Source organism: Pogonomyrmex barbatus, unplaced genomic scaffold, assembly GCF_055798465.1.
Source record: "Pogonomyrmex barbatus isolate J1 unplaced genomic scaffold, ASM5579846v1 scaffold2, whole genome shotgun sequence".
Lineage (NCBI taxonomy): Eukaryota > Metazoa > Arthropoda > Insecta > Hymenoptera > Formicidae > Pogonomyrmex > Pogonomyrmex barbatus.
The window spans coordinates 155176-183079 of record NW_028297116.1 but is presented as its reverse complement, the minus strand read 5'-3'; the positions used below and the strand labels follow the sequence as shown (position 1 = coordinate 183079).

The 27904-nt window shown below is 38.6% G+C and overlaps 5 protein-coding genes across 16 annotated transcripts in view; 2 read left to right on the top strand and 3 right to left on the bottom strand.

Moving 5' to 3' along the window:
• Positions 1-3969, bottom strand: part of kkv (hyaluronan synthase-like protein kkv) — a 41870-nt gene extending 37901 nt beyond the window's left edge. For all 4 annotated transcript variants that reach the window (XM_011637046.3, XM_089077586.1, XM_089077588.1 and 1 more), the window contains exon 1: positions 3829-3969. The gene's annotated coding sequence lies outside the window, so the exon portion shown is untranslated. The remainder of the gene's footprint in view (positions 1-3828) is intronic.
• Positions 215-8268, bottom strand: MED1 (Mediator complex subunit 1). Of its 6 annotated transcripts, XM_089077584.1 has the most exons (10): positions 7945-8268; positions 7445-7590; positions 7232-7365; positions 6987-7125; positions 6692-6911; positions 6345-6570; positions 5970-6201; positions 1750-5905; positions 655-1677; positions 215-377 (listed from the first exon to the last, which is right to left on the bottom strand). In XM_089077584.1, exons 1-10 carry the CDS (start codon positions 7973-7975, stop codon positions 358-360), a joined length of 6327 nt encoding a protein of 2108 aa, XP_088933710.1. In that variant the 5' UTR covers positions 7976-8268; the 3' UTR covers positions 215-357. The 6 variants fall into 6 exon arrangements, with proteins under 6 accessions (XP_088933710.1, XP_088933706.1, XP_088933707.1 ...); XM_089077580.1 differs by having other exon boundaries at positions 655-5905; XM_089077581.1 differs by having other exon boundaries at positions 661-5905.
• A 2324-nt stretch (positions 8269-10592) lies between these two features.
• LOC105425999 (uncharacterized) lies at positions 10593-20221 on the bottom strand. Of its 4 annotated transcripts, none has more exons than XM_089076087.1 (6): positions 19666-20221; positions 18553-18736; positions 18164-18360; positions 14368-14577; positions 12803-13794; positions 10593-12648 (listed from the first exon to the last, which is right to left on the bottom strand). In XM_089076087.1, exons 1-6 carry the CDS (start codon positions 19847-19849, stop codon positions 11377-11379), a joined length of 3039 nt encoding a protein of 1012 aa, XP_088932213.1. In that variant the 5' UTR covers positions 19850-20221; the 3' UTR covers positions 10593-11376. The 4 variants fall into 4 exon arrangements, with proteins under 4 accessions (XP_088932213.1, XP_088932212.1, XP_088932214.1 ...); XM_089076086.1 differs by having other exon boundaries at positions 12779-13794; positions 19666-20215; XM_089076088.1 differs by having other exon boundaries at positions 12779-13794; positions 18553-18803; positions 19666-19808.
• On the top strand, positions 15295-18134 carry LOC105425998 (carbohydrate sulfotransferase 11). Its single transcript, XM_011637050.2, has 4 exons — positions 15295-15706; positions 15851-16176; positions 16343-16529; positions 16867-18134. The coding sequence occupies exons 1-4, from the start codon at positions 15593-15595 to the stop codon at positions 17374-17376; spliced, it is 1137 nt and encodes a 378-aa protein (XP_011635352.2). The 5' UTR covers positions 15295-15592; the 3' UTR covers positions 17377-18134.
• Positions 20222-21311: 1090 nt separating the features above from the next.
• LOC105426000 (ubiquitin-protein ligase E3C) lies at positions 21312-27321 on the top strand. Its single transcript, XM_011637053.3, has 6 exons — positions 21312-21702; positions 22188-22643; positions 22782-23320; positions 23501-24303; positions 24715-25983; positions 26168-27321. Exons 2-6 carry the CDS (start codon positions 22228-22230, stop codon positions 26333-26335), a joined length of 3195 nt encoding a protein of 1064 aa, XP_011635355.2. The 5' UTR covers positions 21312-21702; positions 22188-22227; the 3' UTR covers positions 26336-27321.
• Positions 27322-27904: the final 583 nt, after the last annotated feature.

Sequence of the window (27904 nt, the reverse complement as noted above, 5' to 3'; positions counted from 1 at the left end):
CCGTTGGTTTAGATTCATGTTAACATATCAATCACCATTCGTAATTGCAAACGATTCAGATTCTATGATTCTGCTTGATAGAAATTGATATCCATATTCGCCATATTCGTCATCTTTTTTACATTTTTCTTTCTGTAACACACAACACACAACACATCTTATTTAGCATTCATCTTTTAGAATAGAAAGTAGAATCGAACACACTTCAACATACTTATCGCACACAGATTTCCACATTAAAGTATTCTGGCTTGGTCGTCTCAAGAATATGAAGTATATTCTTCATGAATCTTTCCAAGTCGATCATGATGAACATAAAGCATTCTTCGATCATGATCATCATTGTTCATATTAACTTTAACAGGTCAACACAGAAGCTACAATTGAAGGTTTAGTTCAATAATGTACATAGAGTGGTCCACCAGAGTAGAGAGAAAGAGAGGAAGAAACAGAGAGATAGAACATCCGAATAACTTTTAAATTTGAAGAAAAAAAAATGGATATAATTTGTACAACTTTGAGAAAAAGGTTCAGAGTTTTATTCGGGTGTTCTCGTTTTCCGATTCTCGACCCTCCTCCTTGATCTAGAACGTCGAGAAATAAAAAAAGCGAGTATGCTCTCTTTGTTTTATAGTTTGAGTAATCTTCATTTACCCATACCGACCAGCGCCTCATCCATAAGTTCATCATCGGTGATGCAGGGCGAAGCAGACGAATGGGGAGAAGGTGGGATCACTCGGGGACTCGGCGCCGGACTCTTTACGATGTGCACACTCACGGACGGACTGGCGGCAGGTGGAAAGGGAGCCGGAAGCGGTGGTGGAGGCGGCGGCGGTGGCGGTGTATTACGTCGTACCGTCGGCGCTACTTGAGTCATCACTCGTTCTGGGATCGTCGTCAGGTGATGCTGCGACAAGGACGTCGATATGCCGTGACCGACCTTCGTCATTGGATCCTTATTCGCCGCGGAAAAGTCCAGCAACATCTCCGCTGCCGCCGCGACAGCCGCTGCCGTCATCTCCTGTTCACCACCACCACCACCACCACCACCACCACCACCACCACCACCACCACCACCACCACCACCACCACCACCACCACCACTACCACTACCACTACCACTACCACCACCACCACCACCACCACCACCACCACCACCACCACCACCACCACCACCACCACCACCACCACCACCTCCACTACCACCATCACCACCATCACCACCACCACCATCACCACCATCACCACCACCACCACCACTACCACCGCCACCACCACCACCACCATCATTACCGCCGCCACCGCCGACGTTGTCGGATGTCAGGACGTTTGGGTTATCGTCTGACGTAGTCGCAACACTACTCAATGTTGAGAAAATCGACGACGATGACGATAGGGTCGATGACGATGACGATGACGATGACAATGATGATGATGATGATGATGATGATGACGAAGATGATGAGGAGGATGATGAGGAGGAAGAGGAAGATGACGATGATGACGCCTGCTGCTGCTGCTGCTGCTGCTTCTTTTCCTCGACGGTGATCTTATTGTATTTGGTTTGCAGAACCGCCTGATCAGCAGGCTTCGTGCTCAGGTTCTCAGCGACGATGGCGGCGCCGCTCGTTGCGGTTGAAGCGCTGGTGCTCGTCATCGTTGCGTAGGATTTGGTACCTGATGACGCCAATTGATCAGAAATGTTGCCCTTGGAAAGAATTCCGCTGGCGCTTGTATCATCAATTTTACCGAGAAACTGCTGACCGGCCGACGTTTGCCTTAGTCCCAGATCCTTGCAGTCGCGGGATGGCTCATTATCCATCATCGGTTGAATGCATAGATTCGTGGGTATGTCTGAGTCAGCGGCTGACTGTGGTGGTAGCATTAAACCGGCATTCTCCCCGACGAGGCTCAGAGATATCGTACTGGAGGCGGATGTGACGATCGACAGATTGTCCGGTTTATTCTGCGAATGGTCCCGTCTCGTTTGGTCATCTGATAGCGATGATTTGGATACCGATACGGCATTGACATTGGACAGACTGGGAATCTTGCCAGAGTCTTGTTTCAGACCGTCGATAGTCTGCTTGGTGGAATCGGGCAATATCGACAACTTGTCCGACGACTTATTCTTATCAGCATCCGCGACATTCGCGCGAGCCGATAGCTTCGGTATCTGAAATTTCGTATCCAGCTGCTTCATCAGGCCCTCCATCACCAACTGAGGCGGCAGACTCGGCGGAAGACTAGAGATAGACGCGTGCGCAGCCAACAATTTAAACGCGCGCTCGCTCTCGCTCTCTTCTCGCAAAGCAGACGGACTCGACTTTCTGCCGTCGCTGAGACCCTTTGACGCGAATAATCCTTTGTCGCCGGACTTCGGAATTCTGGGCTTGTCTCGGCCGCGGCTCAAATCAGTCGCCCCGGAGCTCGTCTTCGGTGAACCTGAAGCTTTAGAACCGCTTTTCGATAGGGGATTTCCCCCAATGCCTCCCGTCGCAGTCGCACCTGTAATACCCGTACCCGCACTGCTGTTGGTTGCGCCCGAGGAAGAGATGGCTGATTTCATACCGGCAGCGGCCAGCATCATCTTCGCGGGTAACAACTTTTGCGTAGTCTGTAACGTCTGTGGCTTCTTCGACGCCGGTCCGGAATTTACGCCAGGTTTGAGACCCGTATGCGTTTTCGGTGAGCCATTGCTGCCGGCGATTACACTGCCAGACGACGACGACGACGAAGAAGCGGATGACATGGAACTTGAAGACGAAGTCGCAGCCGCCATCGCTCCTGACGAGGATGACAGCTTTAGATTGGCGGTCGATTGTTGTTTGGAATCTTTGGTGCGAGTTTTGTTGATAGTGATTTTAATTCCATCCGAGTGTTTCACCATGTATTCGGATGCGGGATTTTTCGTATCTATGGACGCATTCTTAGTGATACAAGAGGATTTCCCACTCTCGACCGCAGTCTTACCGCTCGATGACGACGAGCCACCACTGCCGCTTATACTTTTCTCCTTCTGTCCGGCACTGCTCATTCCGCCAGTATTGCCGAGGCTAGACGATCCGCTGCCTTTCACGGTACCACTGCCACCGTTTCCACAAGCATCAGTTTCGGTACAATGTTGCGCGTTTTTTAGTTTATCAATTACAGCGTTAAGAGAACTTTTGCGATTTCGAGCCTGTTGAGCCGCAATCGCAGATTTGCTAGCTGCATCGACCTGGCCAGATGGTGGAGTACTGCCGCCGGAGGATTGTAAAGAGGAGACCTGAGTGGCCTCGCCAGGAGGAATTATCTCCAGTTGTTTTAGCTTACCGCTGGAGGACTTGGTCTTGGGACTTTGATGACCACTGCTCGAACCGCTAGATGAACCGACGGATGACGCTCGTCTCTCCTTGTCACCACGACCGGAGGAATCTTTACTGGAAGACGATGAAGAGGATTTGACCTTGGATGGAGTCGTTGTCGTGTCGGAAGAACTGCCGCCACTGCTTTTACTAGATGGCGAGTTCGCTGCTGATTTTAGAGCAGACATACTGGGTTTGCCGCTGCTGGCGGCCGAGCTACCATGCTTCGGAGACGAGGTGTTGCCATGTTTCGGACTTGCACTCGCAGGTACGGATACTGTCACGGATGGCACGTTACCTACAGTGTTAGGTACTGTAGACACGGTTAGCGACATCGGGACCGACATAGACACCGGGACATTCGGCGCGTTGTGCTTCGGACTGTTACCGTAGACAGGCGAGTGTTTTGGACTCTGCACTGGTTTGCCGCCGCAGCTTGCCGCTGCCGATTGATTGGCTTTCAAAGTAGGACTGGACTTACCTACAAGCGTGGCGAGCGAACTCGAGTGTGTGGGCGATGAACTGAATTTCCTCACAGCCGCGGGTGACGTAGGTCGCGAAGAGGAACAGCTCAGACTAGTAGTACCGCCACTGCCACCACCGCTCGGCGGTGATTGTTCCGTGCTCGGCTTAATGCTTACCGATACCGGTTTCGAAAGTGGATCCTGCTGTTGTTTACCGCTCGACGGGACTTTATCTGGCGGGCCCATTGGACCATCTTCCCGTTTACGTTTACGTCGTTTCTCTAACTTGTTTCCGCTGCTCTTGTTATCTTCGGAGCCACTCTTGCCACTACCGCTGCTACTTTTAGCACCTCCGCCGCCACTCTTCCGTTCACTTCGCTGACGGTCCTCCGTTGCATTCGTCAACCCGCCGGTCTTCGGCGAGGGCGCCGGACCAGCGATCGGTGTAATGGTAATCGAGCTCGGCAGATTAGTTTGCGACGGCGATGAGGCGATAGGTATGATCTCGATGCCAGGTCTCCTTTCCAAACCCATGCCCGTCAATACGGAATTATAGTTGGTGGTGCTCGTTTGATCCAAATTACCGCATGAGATCGGAGTAATACTTACTGACGGTGGCACCGGTAGGCTCTTGTTGCCACTGCTCGTTGTCGACGTTTCGTCAGCGAACATGTTTGTTGGGCTCGATTTTTTCTCCTCGTTGCTACCGCCGCCGCTGTTTCGAATCTTCTTTGATTTGCGCGTCGATGAAGACTCACGCATCTTCATCAGTTCCTCCACATCTTGCTGTGGCTGTGGCTGTTGCTGCTGCTGCTGCTGCTGCTGCTGCTGCTGCTGCTGCTGCTGCTGTTGCTGCTGCTGCTCTGTGCTGTTATGTTGCATTTCCATGATCTCGCTGTCTTTCTCAGAATTATCGAGATCGTAATCCGAGGCATTCTTATCGAGAATATCGGTAGTATCCAAATTCGAAAAGTCTATGCCGCTTGTCAAACTGGTAGCTGAGGTCGGGGTGGACGTTCTGGTTTCTGACGTGAGATTTTCTCGACCGCCTGTGGGCGTTCCAAGCGGCGTCGAATTCTCTGAACTTGAACTCTCTAATAGAATTTCCGCCGTGCCGCTACTGTCTCCGCCATCGCTCTTTCGCTTTGGACTACGCCAAAGTCCATCTGTGCCAGCTTTTCTTTTCCTTGTCTTTTTCCCACGTTCACTCGTATTTGAGTTACCCGTTAAAGAGTTTTTTGCCTGTCCTAATAGTGCACCAAGCTGCAACGGATTTAACATAGAGGCAGAAGAGTTGTTCGTCCCAGCAGTACTCATCGTCATCGTCGTCGTATCGGATTGGCCGGAATACGACGGAAAACCGATACTATTTTCCGTTCCGGCATCTAAAAAAGACTGCTGCGGCTGCTGTTGTTGCGATTGATTTGACAACGATTGTTGCGTTTGTCTGCCTCCCATACAGCCATTACTGCCGTTATTCAAACCGGGCTCTTGCTTCACTTTTGTCTCGCCATTCGTAAAATCCGGCATGCCGGGCGCAGTGCCGGACGCGTTTTGACCAGTCTGATCTTTACCACCGGATCCCAGATTGAGATTATAGCTTCCATTGCTGCTGCCGCTGCCGCTGGTCAAATTGTTCATCACTGTAGGTAAAGACCGACCTTCCCAGATCTTCAGCAACGTTCGCATCGTCAATGGAATGCTGAGGCAACGTTGCAGAACTCTACCACTGATATCGGATATCTGTTCCGCGTTTGTCATACTCACGCCGTACAAGCGGCACTTGAGGGTCGATATATCCGTCAGATCCAACTCCGCCGTAGCCATCGTCTCCTCGTACGGGTGCTCTACGCTCACGCTGATGTGTTGCCACGAGAGAGCGCTTACCTCAAGTATGGTCGTGTGTTCCGGATCCTGGCGTGCTATGGGTCGCACGCAGCTCGCGATCAAACAATTGAACAGCGCCTGCTGCCGCAGATATACCAGAATCTGCGGTACGTGCGCAGGATGCGTGAACGGGATACTGCACACCAGTACACCTTCCATGTTCTTGTTTTCCGTCATAAAGTAGCAATGTTGTTGGTCCGGCAAGGTCTGAAAGCAAGAGTAACATGAATTGTAGAATATAAAACGACGTTTCTCGAATCCAGTCACTTACCACATACAAGCCCTTGTTATTGCGACAGTCCAGCTGGCCGTCGCTCGCATGCTGTATTATCAGGCTGAGCAGTGGATGTGGTGCGGAGATGTCGCCACACTCAAGCTCCGTGACCTTTTGTATCTTCTTCACGAGCTCCATGCAGATGGGTACTTTCTTACCGAGCTTCAATACGAAACAGGCAGGCAACATGGAGGAATTTGTATTAATCAGCGGAGCATATGAAGGAGTGCTAAAAAAAAAAAAAAAAAAAAAAAAGGTGACGATAAAGAGACATCCTCTTCTTTAATATAATTTGAATGAATAGTAAATAAAAATATAAAAATCCAGTTAGTAACAATTATTTGAAAAAATAATAAAATAAAATGTACACACCTCTTGCCTGTAGGACTTCGATTTACAGATATAATACTAGATGTGGGCAGTTTGTGACCTGTCGAACCTTCCATACAGACTGTCACCGAGTGTCCAATTTTTCTTTTGATAATAATGTCGGGATTCAGAGTATCATAAGTTCGATTCTCTTCATCGATCAAATCATATGGTGAGACAAAATATGTCAATTTCATCGGATGGCCGCCTCTTCTTCTTTCCAGGATTCCTAGACACAATAACATCTAATTAAAATATATATCATAGTGAATATATATCTAACAAAACTATTTGCGTTTTTTACGTGTAAAATACAAATGATTAAAAAATCAATATGACAAGTTACTAACCGACAGGACTCTTGTGAACCAAATTAAAGGGCTCTTTCATGAATGTTTGCAGCTGTGCTAAGATACCCAGATCAGCCTCGAGGGATTGCAGAGCACTAAATGCTTTACACTTTACTTTTTTATCAGCATTTAGCTGATATATCGATGCTAATCCTTCCAACTGCGTAGTAAAATCGACAAAGTCGCCACGTGAAAGAGCTGAAGCAAGTGCTTCACAACTCTGCAATAGTAATTTACAGAATTAATAATAAGGTTATGACAAAAGACAGGATCATTATAATGATATCTATTTCACCTGTTGCTCGCTCTTTCCTTCATGATGAATTTTAACATCTCTAACAAGTCCTGATGGTTCCAACAGGACTTCCAAAAAGAACATGTCAGAGGATATAAATATTTCTGTGCCTGGAGGACCAGACATCATGAACTTTAATCTGTATAATCAGACAATGGTTTATATTTAAGCATGATTTAATTTATGTAGCAAACAAGAGATTAAACAATAATGAACATTATATTTATTAGATAATAGATACTCACCCTAACTGCCTTGCTAAACTTTCTAAACGTTCTACCATCGACTGAAAGGAGGTAACTTTGATCGAATGCTGTAAGGTATCCAAACACTTTTGCAATTGATTCTTTTCGATACTGTCAATCGCGAATCGTTTGTCCTGCATATATTAAGTTATATTTATATTCTTGCAAGCTTTAAAATGGCTTAAAATGGCAAAATAAATAGAAATCACTCACCAGCATGGCCATGCGCATATTCTTGGCAGTCTCCACTAGAGGTTTAAATGTGGAAGCTTTTGAGCGTAACTTTTCCATCAACAGCTCCATTTGCCATTCCTTGCCCTTTTCGGAGGTGGATCCTCCTCCGGCAGAAGGTTGCCCCGCTACGAAAGAAATTTCCCATGTATAAAAAACCTATCCCAATACACTATTTTGCTGCAAATTATCACTCCAACGTAAACATACAGCAGATAAATGACATCTTGGCATACTTTGTACTACCTAAAAATTTCAAAAGAGCTATCCAGAGAAAAAAGTAATTAAAATCGAAGAAATAGAAACATGAATATATGATTTACATACTGTAAATACTTTTGTCAGAGGATGTGCCATTAGTAGGCACATAAATCAACTTCAACTAATCATCGCTAATTCACGATTCTACCTCTTTGCGAGATGATTTTCAAAGATTAAAGAAATCGAATCGAGGTCACGCCTCCCTCGAGTATCTTTCTCACCGTGAGGCTTCTGTCCGTTGGTCGCATCCATGTGTTCCGACGTTTAACACGGACGCGTCGGTAACGTTTGCGCTCCTTGCGCGACTCGCTATCGGGGCATCGCGACGCTATGCGTGCAAACTGGCGTGCAAACGGCCATGGCGGGATACGGAGCGACGAGGTCGGAAATAATCGCGATCACGATCTTCGAGTTGCGCCAGGATGCCAGATTTCGCCCCTACTTTTCAACGCTGTTCCCTCTCGCCACTGCTCGCAAAGTTCTTGCAACCAACCTAACCTAATCTAATCTAACTCGGTCCGCGTCGCACGTTCGTTCGGCACGCGTATCGCCAGGTGGCGACTCTTGTTCCGTATTTCTTTTTTTTTCCTTGACACGATTCAAATTCGCTAATCTCGCACCAATTTCAAAATCTTTTTATGATATGAATAAAAAATCAATGTTTTTTTCACATAGTGTATCCCATATATATATATATATAGAACCGCAATAACGCTTAAGAATACATTTCTGATATTTTTTAAATTTAATATTTACTATTCTCTACATCTCTAGATGAATATAAACTGAAAAAATAAAAATAAGAGAAAAAACATTCTTACAAAATATATAAGGCCTGTTCTTTTTGGCTGAACTGGTTGTATTAATCACAGATGTCTATACTAAACTAGATTGCTAACTAGATTGCTAGGACTTTGGATTTGCGTCACATGCGATTTCCGGTTGTATGCGAGAAAATGACGGCAGTCCCGTGTACGAAGTGTCGGTCCACAATAGGTGATTTAAGCTTTAAGAAGCAAGAAATTGACCAATTATAATCGAATATGAAAAGAATAATCGATTATGATTGGTCAATTTCTTACAACTTAAAGATTAAATACTTATTGTGGACCAACACTAACGTGATACTTGTTTGAATCTTATAGTGTCAGTGTGTGTATTTCTGTAAAAATGTCAGTATCTTGTTGCATCAAAAAGTGTCGCAATAAAAAAAAGATGGTGTTAGTCTATTTAAGTAAGTTTTACATTTATAATAAATATATAAGTGTTTCATGAAACATAAATAGTGGTTAATGAAATTTTATAGATTATGGTGAAAACGAAATTTTTAATATTTTAGATTTCCACTTAAAAAAGAAGACTATTTAAAAAAATGGTTTCAAAATATTTGAATTTTTTCTTTTAATAAAAGACAGCCATACGCAGATGTTCTAAAAAAAGGTATACAATGAAGTTGTTACTAAAGTAACAAAAAAATTTGTGTTAAATACAAATGTATTTCCATTAGTGTCGGTCCATAAGTGTCGGTCCACAATAAGTATTTAATCTTTAAGTCGTAAGAAATTGACCAATCATAGTCGATTATTCTTTTCATATTCGATTATAATTGGTCAATCTCTTACTTCTTAAAGCTTAAATCACCTATTGTGGACCGACACTAATAAGTATTTAATCTTTAAGCCGTAAGAAATTGACCAATCATAGTCGATTATTCTTTTCATATTCGATTATAATTGGTCAATTTCTTACGTCTTAAAGCTTAAATCACCTATTGTGGACCGACACTTAGATACTAGATGTTTCGACGAATTAGAAATTGGACCGTATTCACCGTGTTCAACTAATAATTGCGATATGTGGGCAATATTTAACAATAAGAATGTTTTCATACTCGAATAAATTGAATAAGGAATTATTTCAATTAGTCAACGTCATCGATTGACCAAACTTATTTTATTTTATAACAATTAACTTTTTAAATTTTTGTAATAATTTTTATTTTTTTATATTTTGCTTCTTTCTTATTTTCTTTTTTTATTATGTTGAACTACATTTTTTTATGTTCTGCACTCTTTACAACAATCGTTCATCAGTTTTTATGTTTTTTTTATATTATAAATATATATAATGTTAGCGTGATATACAATTTTAATATATGTTAAATTTAATGTATGTTTTTTAAATACTATTTATCACAGTTAAATGGGCTTTCTGATTACTCAATAATTAAAATAAATATTATTTTTCTAATTTACACAATTTGTTTGAGTGAAACAATGATTATTACAAAACTTTGTTGAATATCACACGCAATAACTATTTTAAATATGTGGCGGCAACGGCCATTTTTTCGCATACACCGGAAATTCCTTATCGGACGCAAGCCACGCTATCTCGATAATGCATGTTAGCAATCTAATTTAGTATAGACATCTGTGGTATTAGTTCACAGTTTATCTTTCTTTCTTACACTGGAAAAAGAACAGACCCATAATTAGCTTCTAACGCGAACTCACTCTTGCTCCTTTTTAAATCATATTCTTAACCATATTTTTAATATTCTGTTACACATTTGTCTTGAGATTATATTGAAACGAAAATTTTAATATTAATATATAATTTTTTGAATTATAAACATTAAACATCGGCGAATTAAATTGATTAAAGTTTATCCGCTTATATGTATAACGATAAAAGTAAAAAAACAGAGTAAAATTACATATGAAACTATATATAAAAATTTTTTTCTTCTATTTGATTGTTACAAATTGCAAGATAGATTTGTGAGAGTATCGAACTTAATTTTTTCAATTTATAATGCCTAATAATCGCGACACTTTACCAGTGGTGTTGACTATAATTATGAATCTTTCATTATGTAAGATTTCTTTATTGTACATAATAAAAATTGCGTACAAAAATAATCTCGGTACGAGATGTAAAATAAGTCATTTTATATACACTAGAAGCGTAAAACAAAAGCGTAATACTAAACTTAAACTGTTATAACTTTGCCTCGGAAACAATCGGACGGTGCGTATCACACGCTTGCATCGCATTTGTCATTTATAAAGTCATTTATAAAGTTAAACGCGGCGCAGCTTGAATCATGGATAAAAATTATGATGTGTGCCTAATTAACGAGTGACATTATATATATATATATGCGGTATTTGTACTGTGGTATTACTCTTAACCCTTTCCATCCGTTGACCGATAAATATTATTCTCCTGATTTGTTTGTACGGGATAAAAATATGTGGAGCAGAAATATAATATTTTTGAGAAAGATATCTAATGTCATGACGGGTTAAGATTAATTCTATTGCATGTCTCATAAACTTATACAAAGAGAAAAAATGCCTAAAACTTCTAAAGAAAATTCTTATAATAAAAATATACATAAAAAGTACATTTGAGCAAGATAAAACTGAGCTGCCGTTCAATTCTCATCTATCAAGGACAACACTGAATATATAAGTCGTTCGATTAAAATTTTTGACTCGATAAAAAACAAACTATATGAAACGTAAATCAAAATAATTCTCTATAAATGTATAAAAAAAAACACTCAAAAAATGAAAAATAATGAAAAATAAACTTCTAATCAATTTTCGATTATGAAACGCGAATGAGAGAACCCAAGGAGTTCATTATAAATTTTTCGTGCTCGGATGAAAGGAGATGCGTTTATTCCAGAGTTTTGGAACCGGCGAAAGAACCTGCTCCAGAAATAAGTGTCTCTTTTCTTTCAAATTGAAACGCATGTTACACAACGACTCGTGCTTGTCGTCTCTTTCTATAGTCCAAGCATGCCTATCATCATTATCTCTATTATCATACACGATATTATTGATCTGCCTATTATTATTCAACGAAACTGGTGCCAGATTTTCTTTGTCCGGTGATTTCTTCGCGGGAAGATCGTTTCTCTTAGCAGCAATTTCCGTCTTAACGGTTTTCACATCGTCGAGTCTTGCCTGACACGAGTGGTTTTCACCGTTCTCGATGGACACTAGGGGACTCATTTCGACGTACAAGTCATTTTCGTTCGTCTCGAAATCATCCTTGTGATCTACAAATGTAACTTGCCGCACAAGTTTACTCGCCCTGCTGCCCAAAATTGGCGAGTCCGATAAGATAGCATCTATCAGGGGAGTTTTTTTTATGGACTCTATCGCACAACACCGAACAAATTCTCTAATAGCATCTATCTCACGTTTCTCAATGTCCTGAGCAGTCAGATTGAACGGATTGGTCATCGCTGAGGAATTTCTAAGATCGTTGTTAAACAATACTTTGGTAAAGCGTGCCCGCGCCATCAAATTTTTAGGATTCAAATCTTCCCACTGAGTCTCGGTAGTGTGATAGATGTGTCGCGGTGAATTCTCTGCTGTATACCGCCTGATTTGATCTATCGTACTCACTAAGGTGCTCGCGGAGTCGCGCAACGGTTCTGTTCCAAACTTCTCGTCCGACGACGACAAATCGTCACGTTCTTCAAGTATCGTGTCCAACGCGAGCATGCCACCTCGATCATCGAATACCACCGGTTTAGCTATGTATAAACTGGCATTTTGGTCGTCCACGGTAGACGCGGAGAATGTGCTGTCGCTATAAGACGACTTGTTGCCTTTAGACTCCACCAGATCATAAGTCAGAGCATCCGCATAATCGTCCTGCTTTAATATCCCTCGTGAGATCATCCCATCGGAATATTCCGAACTGTACGTCGTGCCGGTTGTGCTCGTCAAGGTGTCCCGCCGTCGATCGCGCACTACGCTATCGTCATGAATGTACGTCTCAATGTCTGTATAACCCTTCCAGCTGCGGATGCACCAAGGCGGCCGGGCGATCCCCAGTGGGCATACGTTCTCGTAGTCGTGGATTGACGTCACGCAACTCATCGTCTCGTCCTTCTGTTGCTATTGCAGAAAAATAACATTATACAAAGGGAAAGTAATCCAATATTACAATAAAATATAATAAGCACAAAATAATGAGTTTGAAATAGCAAATAAAGAAGTAATAAATTCAAGTAATATATTTTTAAACCTGCTGCTGCAGGTCCTTTGACACCTTCTCTATATCGAATATCCGGCTACTTTCCAGCGGTGTAGGAGTCGTCAACTTTTCTCTGTTCTTAATAACGTCCAACGCGCCGATCACTTTACTGCAGGAATCCAACATGAGAGAATTGGTCCGCTCGCAAGCATTGTCGAGGCCGCCAAGTTGATCAAGATCAATGTTCAATATATCCGGCGCGTGCCAGTCCAATTGCGGCATGATATCATGCTCGTAAATACCGCGGCGTTTTCGGGATGAATCGATGTCGGACAGACCTGGATACAGCAAACTTGGTGCACTGCTAGTAAGCGTGTTGTCCATATTGTCGTTGAATGACGACGTGACTTCGTCTTTGTACTTGGCGCCGATGCGGCTATGCGGTCTTTCACACTCGGTGGAGACGCGCGCAACACTTGCATTGGACTCGTTTTCCGAATTGTAGTTGCGATTGACGATGCCCTCCTCCACGCAATCGGAGATCTGCACAATATTCGTGAGTAATGATTGTTTGTCAGTGGGCATCTCCTCGGTCCTCGGCGAGATATCGATGGAATGATGCAGAGATACCAAGGAGCCACGATGGAACAGTTTGAAGGATCTGGACGTATCACCCTTTGTAGCTGTGGAATGCGAGTGTTCGCTGATGTTCCCGGAGATATTTGTCGACATTTTTGACGGATGAAACTTGCCGTAATACAGTGACATACTCGTCAAACCGACGAACATACCGCCGACTATCACCGTCGCGATCGCGATCATCGTCTCGCTCGCAACGGTATCTTTGAAATGCAACACGTACACGATCAGGAAAACCAGATTCTGCGCCGTGATCACCGAGTAAAAGATGAGCACGCGATAACGTGATCTACCTTCTCGCAGATTAAAGAAATCAAAGCAGTAGATCAATCCGATGATACAATTATAAATGCGCTCCTCCCATACAGTAGGACAAAACTCCGTCTTCTGCAGGATCACCCAGATAGTCATGAATAACCAATGCAAACCTGGAAAAGAACGTATAACTATAAAATTTTGGCACAATATATTTTATTTTAAAATATTTAAATCAATATTTATATCAATATATTTTAAATACAATACATATAGGCCGAATACATGTTAACTAACAAACTACAACGCGAAACATGGCATTTCCTCGGCAAGCAGGATCTTGGTTGGTAAAGTCTTTTAATATGAATTAAATTCAATCATTTAATTATATCACCAACTACGTGCCGCTTTGGTTTAGCAGACTTTCAACGTAGTGGCTCTATAATAATTCGATGATCAATATCATTGATATCGATTAAAATCCCTTTTATTATTCCCTTCACTGGAAATATATATTGCGAAAATTATTATAGAGCCACTACGTTGAAAGTCTGCTAAACCAAAGCCGGCACGTAGTTGGTGATAATGAATTGAATTTATTTCATATTAAAAGACTTTAGCAACCAAGATCCTGCTTGCCAAAGAAATGCAATATATTTTAATATTCTTTAATGTCTTTTATTTAAAATTTACTATTGATCTCCGCGTTCTAGTTACAAAATCTACTATCCATTAATAAAACTCACCTAGAAACAAAAAGAACCACGCTCTCAGAAAGATAGCCGCTAATACCAAAACTCCAATTCTAGACAGTAGCATACCGCTGCGCCAGAGAACCTGAAGAGCGAGAGCGATCCACGTCGCGTTGCTACGCTCGCGATTAATATTACACATGGCCCTCACGTATGTACTTACGGCCCATGTCAGAGAGCAGAAAGAAGCTACGGCGGAAGCGCCTGCAAAATTTTATATACATTAATTATAATATATAGCAATGTAGAATGTACAAATATATAGTAACAATATTAAATAATATAAATATAATATAAATAATATAAATATATAAATACGAGAATATTATAAAAATATATTTTTTTAAAGAACTTCGCATAAATCTTATGGAAAATTCCGTGACATAGAATATATATCCACGATTATACAGTATTCAGTATAACTAATGTTAATAAGAAATATTTATTTTAATTTTTTTATATAAGATGTGATGACCCAAAGTCCTGGAGCAAAAACTAAGGCATTTTGTCCCCGTGAGAACTTTTAATCAGCTTAACATGAGCTAAAAAATAAAATATTAAAATTTGAAGTAATAGAGATAGAGAGCCAATTTTCATAAAATTTATGTGGGGTTCTTTAGACATACAGGAATATTGAATATATACAATTTAATTTTTATAGAATTTACACACATATAATGTTAAAGCAATATCAAAAAAATAAAAATATATTTCTTTAACAATATCGAGAATATTATTATTCATTATATTAAAATGTGATTAAAATGAAATGTATATAGAAAATAGAAAAGAAACTAAAGCATTACTATATTTTTCATGATTATTGTTCCATAACGAATTATCTTTTTTCAACTGTTTTTAAATATGCTTTAAATGTGCTTTGTTTCGCGCTTCGTCATTTTTTCATATTTAAACCCGCGTAGAGGACACAATGATTCTTGATTTTACATGGAACTTTTGTGTTATTGTGTTGAAACAGATAAACCGAGATATTTCTTCTCATCTATCTGCGGAGGCGGGATATGAGAGAGGAAACGGAACTCCGTTTTGTCGCTTTGTTGTGGATCTTCAGATATTCACGTTCAGTATCGATCGTGTTACGGTACAAGATTCCAAACTATAGTTTTCCAATTATAGTTTTTAGTAATTTATTCGAATAGTATTTCACCAATAAGTAAATTATACATGTGTACATAAGATTAGAGACACGACGCATACAATGCAGAAAAAAGTAACAATCGTTGCGTTAACATCGAGTGACAATGAAAATTTGATAATTTGTCCGCGATCACTGAAATCTCGTATCTATCACATCTTGAAAAAATTGATACAGGTAGGAACACAAAATATTCCAGATTAATCGTGTTTCCCTTCTTTCAAATCATCACGTTTCGAACGATCTCTTCTTTATTTCTGTCTTTATTTCTCTTTTATTTCTCTTTTAATTCTTCAAAGAGAAAAATTATTTAATTTGTAGAGACAAGTCACTTTGACACAGCCGATCATACAGATCATAATATTAGCGGCGATCTGCATTATCACGTTGTTAACATTAACAAATCTAGTGTATACGAAGACAAACACAGAGCCGGCCACATCGCTGAGGTATGCATCGTCTGTGTTCGTTGAACGTATTCCCCCCGCGTCTAGAACAATGTCGCGAGTTACGATATCGTCAGATCAAATGGAGAACGTTAGGCAGGAATTTGATAATAGAAGACGAAAAGTGGCACGCATGTGCGACATAATCGGTATGAAGACATCGCACCTGAGTACTACGCTGATGCATATGGTTATCGATGTGTAAGTGAGGAAAATGCTGAAAAATATCTTAAAAATTACATACATTTAATAACAAATTTTATATCATATACAAAATAAAGAATAAAGATCAAAAGAATTAAGTGGTTTTCTATTAGATTTTTAACGTTAGAAAGCATCGAGCAATAATTAAAAATTTATTTCAAAGGAAGCACAATCTGTCATGGTGTCCCATACGTAAGGCGGCGAGTTCTACGTGGATGAATAATTTCATTCTTATGCAAGATATTCCGCCGGATTTTATTGTGGATTTAATGCGCCGCAATTGGCTACGAAGCACTGATGTCATAAGACAGAAGTTTCAGCAAAATATGAATGTTACTAAAATCTACGAGGTGAGAGAATTGCGCTTTTTTAATTTTTTTATCAATGCTTTGTCAATCTCAAAATCAATGAGATTGATCAATCCATCATATAAACTTGTAGATATATTAAGAGAGTTTTATAAAATCATTTTTTTTGTGTTTCTCGTTTCTCTCTCTAATAATGAAATAAAATTAATTATACAAGATAATATTTCTCGTATAAATAGAAAAAGTATAAAATAATTCTAAACCTTTTTATTCTCAAATTTATTTTATAAAGAACCGACACCGTGCAAAGAAAGAGATTAATCGAGATTAAACGAATCAAATTTGCATTCGAATGAATTTGCGTTTTTCTAATTTTTAGAATATGAACAGAACGAAGACATTTCTGATTGTGCGACATCCATTGGAGCGTCTATTGTCCGCATACAGAGACAAGTTCGAGCACGTGCGGAATCATGAGCATTACTACAAACGTTTTGGCCAACGTATTGTGCTCAAATATCGTCAATCGAATATAACGAAATTAGAACCAACGTTTGAGGAATTTCTGCTGTTCATAATCAACGAGAGATATTTTGACGAACACTGGATGCCGTATTATCGCTTCTGCAAGCCTTGCACGATCCATTATAATTACATTCTCAAATTCGAGACACTGGACAGGGATCAGAATTTTTTGATTCAGGACATGAATCTGAACAAATATTTACACGAAAAAAACAATGTACAAAATATGAATCCTCGCGGTACGACTACTAGACAGGTACTTGACAACTATATCAAAGATATACCACAATCGCTCCTCCATGAGATTTACAAGATTTATGAAAATGATTATAAACTATTCGATTATTCATTTAATATTTTTTAATGTTATCTGTATTTCACTTATATTGTTTATAGGCAACTATTACAGATTTATGCGTAATGAGTGGTAAAAAAATATTAAATCTTTATGAAAATTTTGCTTTAAATATGATAAATTTTTAAATTATTTTAAACTCTTTAGATTTTTATAAAGAGAAACTTTTGTATTAAAATGTATACATACTAAATATATATATATATATTTAAGTAAAACATATATGTAAACTTAATGTTTACATTTTTTAGCTTTCTTTAACAGAATGTCTACTCAAATCTTATAAAGACTCTCTTACTCAGACTTTCCAAATATTTTTGTTCAAAATTCCAAATAAAATTAAAGGATTCTTAAATGTGATTTTAAAATATTTTATTATGTATGCTCTTTAATATTTTTTAATCAGAAAAAAGTTTAATATTTGATAATAATATTTTTTTTCATTCTGCTGGAGAGGTATATTTTTTTTATATATAAGTTCGGAAACGAAACATATAAATGTACATATGTGTATGCTGTACTGATTGCTAATTTGAACGATCGGATTTTTTTAAGAAAAACAAAATTTAAATTTAAAGACTTTTTTTTTAGAAATTTTCTAAATTATAATAAATCCCATAAAATTATATAATTTTCAAGAATAAAAAAATTTCTTAAACATTCTAAAGTTTCTTCAGAAAATATACTCTGATTGGTTGCATAATATTTTAATGCTTATATATTCAAATACACATACACGCACATACATAAAATACAGACTAAAATAACATTTACAAATAGCAAAGAGAATACTTACTCGTCCAAATTGGTGCATGATTCGATATCGCAATAATATACAGCTGCAATATCAATTGTGGAGCGGCTCCCATAAATGACTCAAACAAGTGCAACATGCATATATCGCTTTCTTGCCGATACACCCAATTCTTATCTTTACTGAAGTTTGACTTATTTCTTAAAGAGTGCATTGCAATGTAAAGCAAAGTCAAATATCTGAAAAACATATATATATATATATATATATATATATATATATATATGTGTGTGTGTGCGTGTAAGATAAACATATATGTACAAATATACAAACATATAAGTTGACAGGCAATTCATTATTAATAAAAAGTATGTTATCTGTATACACATATATTTTGTGGAGGAGCTTGCACAAAAATAAACGCCAAGTACCTGTGCAAAAAACCGAGTAGTAGAAAGTGCAGCAACCAGTGAACAGTCCGCAGAGAACCGTCGCTACGATGCCATCTCAAACTAAATAGTTGGGTAACACAAGCGGGTAAGACGGTGAAACCAATTGCAAAGCATCCCCACGCCGAGTGGCCTTGCAAAAGGTATTGCACACATACAACGCTGTCTGTGTGTGTGAAAAATATCTTACAAGGAGTTCAGGATTTATGAAGACAGAAGCTTTCCCGCGCATGCTTTGAGCAAGTGCAAAAACAAATTTTAACGCTTTACAACATTTACAACTTTACAATATTTAGATCGACATTTTAGCGCAAAATATACATCTTGACGATAATAGAAAGTATGACTGCATTTTTTAATATTTTTAATTACAAATATTTTCTATTGCTGTTTTATTGTTCATAATATAATAAAGACTATATAAATATTTTAATAAATATAATTAATTGCTAAAATAACAGTAAAAATATAAAATATAATAGAAAAATGTGTAAACATAATAAAAAAATATATTTCTATTCATCAATGTTAATTTAATATGTCATTTCCATTCAGAAATAAAATTTTCAATAAATAATTTTTTCAAAAAGCTACAATTTTTGTAGTCGTTTTATAGTCGATACTTTCTTTTAACATCATTAACATAAAATGAAGCTGACATAAGCATACGGGATGTCCCGCGACTTTAAATCTCATCTTAGTACTTTACGGACGATCTTTTCGCGGTAAAATTTCTTATTTCGATTTTCTGCAATTGTGAATATTATTTATGCACACATATATATTCAATTTTCTATTAATTATAACTATACATATTTCTCACTGAGAATTTAAAAAGCCAACTAAAATTAATTAATGGAATTCATTAAAAAATAATCCAAGAATCGAAGAATGCGAGTTTGAATGTAATCGAATTGAAATCACTCCGTTTTGTTTGAACATTACTTCAGGTTGAACCTGTCAAGCGAGGATTGGAAGTCGCGAGACACCTCGTGTCACACGCATACGCGCGTATTTGTATTATATATATATATATATATATATATATATATATATATATATATATATATATATATATATGGCAGCTTTGTTCACCTGTTGCTACATCCGCGAAAAAGAAACTGACTGAGGACGCGTAGTATAACAGGTCGGTGGCGCGGAATCGGTAAAGCTCGGCCTGCCGGCGCGGCGTCGTCGCACGAGGCGCACCCGCCCTGTCCGCCGTCGCGTTCTCAACATCGGCACACTTCACCTCGCTCGACTCCACCGCCGCCGCCATCTTCCCGCATCCTCGCCCGGTGCGACGCGCCGGCCATTCGTGATCCCCGACTCCCTCGAATCTTCCGCGCCCGGTGCGGTGCTACGATCCGTGGACCGGCTTCTTCTCTCGCACATGCGTGGCACGTAACGCATCCACGCTCCCCTCCACCCTATAATCGCCTCCCGCTTCTGTCCGTCGCGATGTAACCGGTACGAACACTCCGCGTCGGTATCTTTGATCCCTGCGTGACGGTCACGTGATATTTCGCCACGCAGTTTGGAAATCCAGGAACGAATGAAGAAATTTTAAGTGCCCCGTTATAGACATAATCACACATAGGCCGATATTGATAGTCTGCTCTTGTATTTAAAATTGTTAGCTTTTACGCACTATAGAAGAAATATTAGGAACTGGAATAAATATTAAATGTTAAATGTTAAGGTCTATGCATAATGCGCAACAGAAACTAACAAACAGAAAATAACGTAGGCAAAATTTAGTTTATTGAAAACTGTGTTTGTTGATACGACGATTTAGTAATTGATACACGATTTCCGATAAATTGAAATCTATTGCCTTTATTCTCTATTTCTGTTGTCTATTGTCCATAATCTTAATATTTAATATTTATTTCTCTACTTCTGTTTCTAATATTTCTTCTTTGTGCACAGAGTCTCACGTAAGTTTGTACGGTTATTTTATTGGTTGAAATATAATCTTAAGATGATTTTAAATACAAAAATTGATTATCAATATCATAGTACACTAATTTTTTATTTTCACAAATTTGTATAATAGATACGTTCCTACCATGTTTAATTTCATTGGATCCGGACAAAAACATGGCTTATGCGAGTAACTTGCGCGATCATGCACTTTTCGTGAAATATCCAATATACTGGACTACGTTCACGAAAATATCACCCGAATGTTTTCATATATTATTTTGTCTTTGTTTAATTTGGTGAACAAGAGTAAATGATACGTTTTGAATGTAGCTCTGTCCTTTCATCTAACGCGTTTCTACGTTGACAGAACTGGAACGCAAGAGCGTAGGAGCTTAGGACACTCACAAAGGAGACACGATACATATTGTAAAATAGTTCGAAATGAGAAGATAATAAAAATACGATAGAAATCTAAAATAGATACGATAGAAAAAAAGAACAATTTCGAGTATACAACATATAACATTCTCCCCACTGATTTTTCTGTGATTTTATAAATTTGTGTATTTTCATGCATAGAATATATAATATATTCTGAGAAAGAAACTTAAGTCTCATTTTTTTAAATTAAATTTTAAAGTTTTTTGACAGTAAGTAATCCATTCTGAACAATTCCACAATACATTCTCAGAAGAATGGGGAAAAAAAAAAGAGAGAGAAAATTGTATTGAAACGCTATTCTGAAAAGACGGCGGCGCTACAGTACTGGAGAGAGAGAGAGAGAGAGAGAGAGAGAGAGAGAGAGAGAGAGAGAGAGAGAGAGGAATCGCATTTTGAGATTACGGGCTCAGATGCTCATAGCTACGCGTTTGCATTACGACGAGTGAATATCACGTTACGCTACGAGTACGTCGATGGGGTCGAGCGTGAACGTCGAGCAGACAGCATCGGGTCTCGTAGAGGGGCCGAAACATGGCGAGTTTCGATGACTAGACGTGTATGGAAGAGCTAAACGCGCGATCTCGTAACGAGTCATTGTCTCTGCCGTCGTTCCCAACAATGAATCGTGGAAGACCGATCAAGTGTCACACGGTAGCACAGATTCATCATTGTGGCGTCCGTTAAACCGATACTGCATCGAGAATCTTCGGTCGGGATTAACCTTTCAGGAGCAGCCAAATTTAAAAAATCGACGAAACTTTCGTACGTACTTTAAGAGAATCTGGCATAGATAGGAAAGTATTGATGATAGAAAATGTCTTATCAATTCCTTTCAAAAGGATGAAGATTGTTTGCATGTGTCCATAATTGTTACAAGTGTTGTCTTTAATTTATGTTGAAAATTATCTGTAATCTTAAATATGATTCAACAGCATGAGATATGAAGCTTTTAAAAAACGAAACATATATTTGACATAATAATAGTAATACATAATATTAAATAGTTAAGATAATATATTAAAATATAAAAAACAAAATATAATATATAACTTTTTTACATGAATCATTTATATTCTAGAGTAAAATATTTTCTAGAAGAAGCACATAGTTTATTTAATAAATCAATCAATGATATTTATGTATTTCTTCAAAATGCTAAATTTATTTATAACTTATAATTATATAATTATTTTGTGCAAAAAAATTTATATACGATAATTATATTTAATAATTGACTAATATTTCAGAAATAAATTTAAGCTGTTGGTCAACTGATCATGAGTCAGCATGTATAGCTTTGAAGGAGATTATAGGCGTAAGCCACAGCAGAATTTATCAGGTGCTAGTAGGCGGGATGAGAGATCTGTTCTTTTGCAACATGCACAGTTAGAGAGACTAAAAAGGGAGCAACAGCGCAAAAAGCATGATGCAGCATTGAAGATACAAGCACATGTGCGTAGTTTTGTCACTAGAAAACTAATATATATGCAGAAAAGAAGGGAATTTGATGAGGCACAACAGGCAGCAGGACGTAGGAACCTGAGTTTGGAAGAACTAGTGCCCTACCTGCAAAAATTGCTGGTTTTTTATGATTATGTCCTGGATGCCAACAGATTAATATGGGTCCTTCAGCACTTTCTGAAGCATCAAAGAGAAATTAAATTGATGTCAATAAGTTCATCACAGTGGTTGTGGAGACTACGGTGGGTTGTTGATTCAAGTTTAGAAAATACCATAGTATGAAACATTTAGCTACTATAATAAAGCGTTTAGCCACTATGTGCTGTTCAGTGTACACATAGTATTTTTTTTTTAAATAATACACGTATTATTTAATACAGATGGATCCTTCGCATGTGTATGCAATACAATTCAGAAGTGCTGCCGGATGGTGCTTATTCCTTGGCTATACCGCTACGAGTCTTGGAGGTATTCACCACGCGAGAAGACACAGAGAAAGTGCTACGCGAGCACAGTTACCGGCATCTAGAGAGTATATTCATCTATCTAATCCAATATAATTATTTCGAACAATTGAGGAAGCTGTTAGATGAGAAAGTGCCACCGATGGTGGAGGTGACGTCTGTCGCGCCAACGCCAATCTCCAAATGTTTACTGGACATGATCAAACGACCTGTGGATTTAATTTCTTATGTGGATCATAGGGAAAACTTCTCGATACTCGTGTTGCAAAAAATGTGCAAAAGTGTATTTTCGTCCAGACTGTCCGATCCAATTCGTATGTTTGTTGTGCCAGCATTGGCAGAATTCAAAGATTTTCCATATGTTCAGTTGATTGCCTGCATCAATCGACTGCAATTAGAACCTACAATAAACCTGCTGTACTGCGTATTGTCGTTGGATTCATCTAATCAATTTTGTAAGCACAAAAAGTGTCTACCGACATTCAGTCAATCCTAAAGTAAATAGATAAAGCGGTTTAGTTAGTTTTTTTGATATTATTAAATTATTTAATCAAAATATTTTTCTATATTCTTAAGTTTACTTATATGACGAATTAATCATCACAGTTTTTCATCCTTGATGTTTATTTTCACAGCGTGGTGCAAATCTGAGGATGCGTTGATGAACTATCTGCAAGTACTTGCGTCCCTGAGCTCGACCATAGTGCCGTTAATGACTGAGCAGAATATTTCAGAGCGGCAGCAAGCCGAGAACGACTCGGACAATGAGTCCAGTGGCAGCGTGACTGATCAAGAGCAGGCTGACATTCTGCGACATTGCGTCGAGATGTTAAACGAGCAGCAGCGCGTAAATGCCATACTATCTGCGATCGAGCAGAGCCAATCCGATCCTTCCATGCTACTGCAACCATTGTGCCGATTATGCCATCACCTACTCATTACCAACAAATTGGCCGTTCAAAAGTACAAACTGCTCTATATGCTCGCGTTTAAGCCGGTATTCCTTAAACATCTATGGACCAAACTGGCATCAATTCATCAGACGTCATTGTTCGGCGGTGGTACCTCTCTTCTGCAGATTATATCACGTGGTATCGCTCTCTCGATCGAGGACACCGATAGGATAGTTCCGTTACTAGCGGTGTTCTGCTCGTTGTTCAGTCTATTGATCGCAACGTTACACGACACAGAATTCTTCCTCGAACAAGCTTCTACGGAACAGACATCCAACAATCGGCAACAACACGCAATGCCGTTCACTATTGCAGAGCTGGCGGTGCTGTCCGGTCATCTAAAGGGTGTCTGTCTAGGTCTGGTGGAACTCGCGTTTCCCGACACTCGGCCCACAGTACGCGATGACTACAAGAACGCCGTACTGGGCCCTACGTCCGCCGCTCATTACCAACACAATACGCAGATCTGGACACATTTGTTCAAGGTTTTACCTAATTCTGATTATTTTACTCTTAAATCTTTAGAATTTAACAATGATTTATCTAAAATTTATATCGAATTTTACTGTTCTTATCGCTTTTTCTTATCATATCACTTTTTAATGACATATTCTCTGTCTGATTTGGAATCAATTTTTCAATCAATCAATTCTTTTATTTAAAAGAAATATTTATATTCCTTTAATCTTTCGTATAATTGAAAGAATGTATTACAAAAATCACGTTTATTATATCTATATCTATATATATATATATATATATATATATATATATATAAATTGCTCCTGTTACATATTCTTGTATCTTATTAAATATCTTGATATCTTATTTAAATATATTAATATAATTTAATTAATATTATTAAATATAATAAATCTACTTTCTATAAATCAAAGGTCACAGTGGGTCTTTTACGTCAACTGCATACACGTGACCTAAGGCGCCAATTCTGTCCGGAAGGCCACTGGATTGCATCCAATGTCGTCATTCCCATCGATAAACCACAGGATTTCGCGTTTCGTAGACGCCGGTTACGTGGATATGTGCCCTTTCAAAATCTGAGGGCTTTTACCCGAGAAGAGTTTGAAGAGGGACCACCATTGTCAGCGACAGAAGTGCGGACGTTGACACTGCTACGCGAGATACCGTTCGTTGTACCATTCAACAATCGCGTAGTGGTATTCCAGTCATTGATTTACAAGGATAAAGCGGAACAACAGGGCGAACTCGCGCACTTCATGCAGGGTCCATCGATACAGATTTCTGTGCGACGAAACTATCTCTACGAGGACGCCTTTGACAAGTTGTCGCCGGAAAATGAGCCGGAACTGCGACTGAAGATGCGAGTACAACTGGTCAACACCGCGGGATTAGAAGAGGCCGGTGTCGACGGTGGCGGCTTATTCAGAGAATTCTTGTCTGAATTATTGAAAACCAGTTTTGATCCTAATCGCGGCTTCTTCAAACTTACCAAGGATAATATGCTTTATCCGAATCCCACGGTGCAGTTGTTGGTCGATGATTTTCCGAAACATTATTACTTTATCGGTAGGATCTTGGGAAAAGCATTGTACGAGAATTTACTGGTGGAGTTGCCATTCGCCGAATTCTTCTTATCGAAAATCGTCGGACGTCAATCGGACGTGGACGTGCACCATTTGGCATCCCTGGATCCCATTATGTATCGCAATTTGCTCTATCTGAAGAGCTACAAAGGCGACGTGGCAGATCTCGGGCTGGACTTTACCGTGCTCAGCGACGAACTCGGCGAGAGGAGGATCGACGAGTTGAAACCGAGTGGCACCAACATTCCTGTGACGAATCACAATCGCATCGAATATATTCATCTAATGGCCGATTATAAGTTGAACAAACAGATACGTGCGCAATGTTACGCATTCAAACAGGGAATCGGCAGCGTGGTGCCGCTCGACTGGCTGCAGATGTTCAATAACAAGGAACTGCAAGTACTCATATCGGGCGCACAGATTCCCGTAGACGTAAACGATTTGATGTTACATACGAACTACACGGGCGGATACGCGCCCGATCATCCAACTATTACTGCCTTTTGGAAAGTTGTCAACGAGTTCAACGATCAGCAAAAGGGCCAATTATTAAAGTTTGTCACCAGCTGTAGCCGCCCTCCTCTTTTGGGATTTAAGGTATTTCATAAACATGCGTACTGTAATTTAAGTACAAAGTACACGATATAACTATTAAAACTGTAATAGTTAAAAGTTAATTAAGTCAAAATTCAACCAACGACAATTATTAATGCCTTGATAATAATTATTATATCCGTTTCTTCATTATTTCTCTAATCATTTCTCTTTCTCGTTTTTACAGGAACTCGATCCGCCATTCTGCATTCAGCATGCCGGCAGTGTTGATCGTTTACCGACCTCGAGTACCTGTATGAATCTGCTGAAACTTCCCGAGTTTCCGGATGAAAAGACTCTGCGCGAGAAACTTCTATACGCAATACAGGCTGGCGCGGGCTTTGAGCTCAGTTAGAGATTTTTTATCTTTGCTGACCTAAAGTATGTAAATATGATGTGTAAAACTAATGATGTACCGTGTAAGAGGGGAATGTCGTGGTGATTTAAGACTCTGTGCAAGAATTTTTACGAAAAAACACGGCAAAGATGATAATATTAAAAGGAGGGGCCAATTATATGTATATATATATATATATATATATATATATACATATACATGTGTGTGTGTGTGTGTGTGTGTGTGTGTGTGTGTGTGTGTGTGTGTGTGTGTGTGTGTGTGTGTGTGTGTGTGTGTGTGTGTGTGTGTGTGTGTGTGTGTGTCATATATATGTGTATATATACGCACTAAACTATAGTACCTACCAATGGAGATTTTCATCAATGTCACTTCGATGCGCCATTTATAAAGTTAATGCCAAGACTATGCGCGATTCGTTATTTGTATGAGATTTGTAAATAATTTAAATGGATAAAATTTGTTGAATTCGCATTTATTGTGTTTCTTTGTATTTTGTTTGTTTGTTTTTTGTTTCGAAATTAGTATGCAAATTATTATAAATCAGTCAATTTATATTGATTTATGCACACAACGAATTTTGAATTGTGAATAATGTGACGAGGACCACACTGATGAATTTCTGCAAATGTATGACGAATCAGGAATCGCTCGTAGTCTAGTGCTAGTTTAAAGTGAAAAAGAAGATAAAGAGATGTTTATGTGTATATGTGTACAACGTATGTCGGAGTGCGTTCGGACATTTTTTCAGTTTTGACTTTTCCTACCATTTTTGGCCTACAATTATGTAAATTATGTATATTCTTATTGTTTTATATTCATGTGATGTGATTTTGTCACAACGACTGCTATTTTACTTCAAACGTCTGTGAGAGAATGTAGATGTATGTATTTATGAGGTATTGTTAAGTTATGTAAATAAAATATCTTAAGGCGTTGGAAAAAATTGTGTAGATATTATTAAAAAAAAAACGATTATAAACAAATGTGCGTTAATTTGTTTTACTTGTAGTTGCAAAGTCAAAAATTGTGCATTGAAGACCGACCAAAGTTTCAAAAGCAATTTTTGTTTATAGAATCTTTATAAATTTCCCTTCCTGCTTTCTTATTTCGTTTCTAAGATGATCGAATTTTTACAATTTCTACGTCGTCTTTTATTCTGTCTCTTTATGATTGCCGAGCATTTACGATATCGCGATGGGTTGACAATGACGAACTTTTTTCTAAAAGAATATAAATAAAAACTTCCTCCGATATTTGCTAGATTTCTTTTTATCATCTTGATATCTAATTCTCGTATGATTAATAACAACGCTTCCAATAGCGAAGTGAACGATTTCTCATCCATTTCTTTATTTCTCTTATCATTATTTCTTTTTTCGACGACCAAAGTTAGTTAAATAACATTCAGAAAGAATGATAACAAACGCTTCTATTTTTTTGCATAGATTGTAATCTTTCAAATCTTTTACAAAATAAACATAATGCAGTATTTAAATTTATATTCAGTTTTAATTATTTATATTAAAATTTATTTTAATTAAATTTAATTCCTTATGTCACTCTACT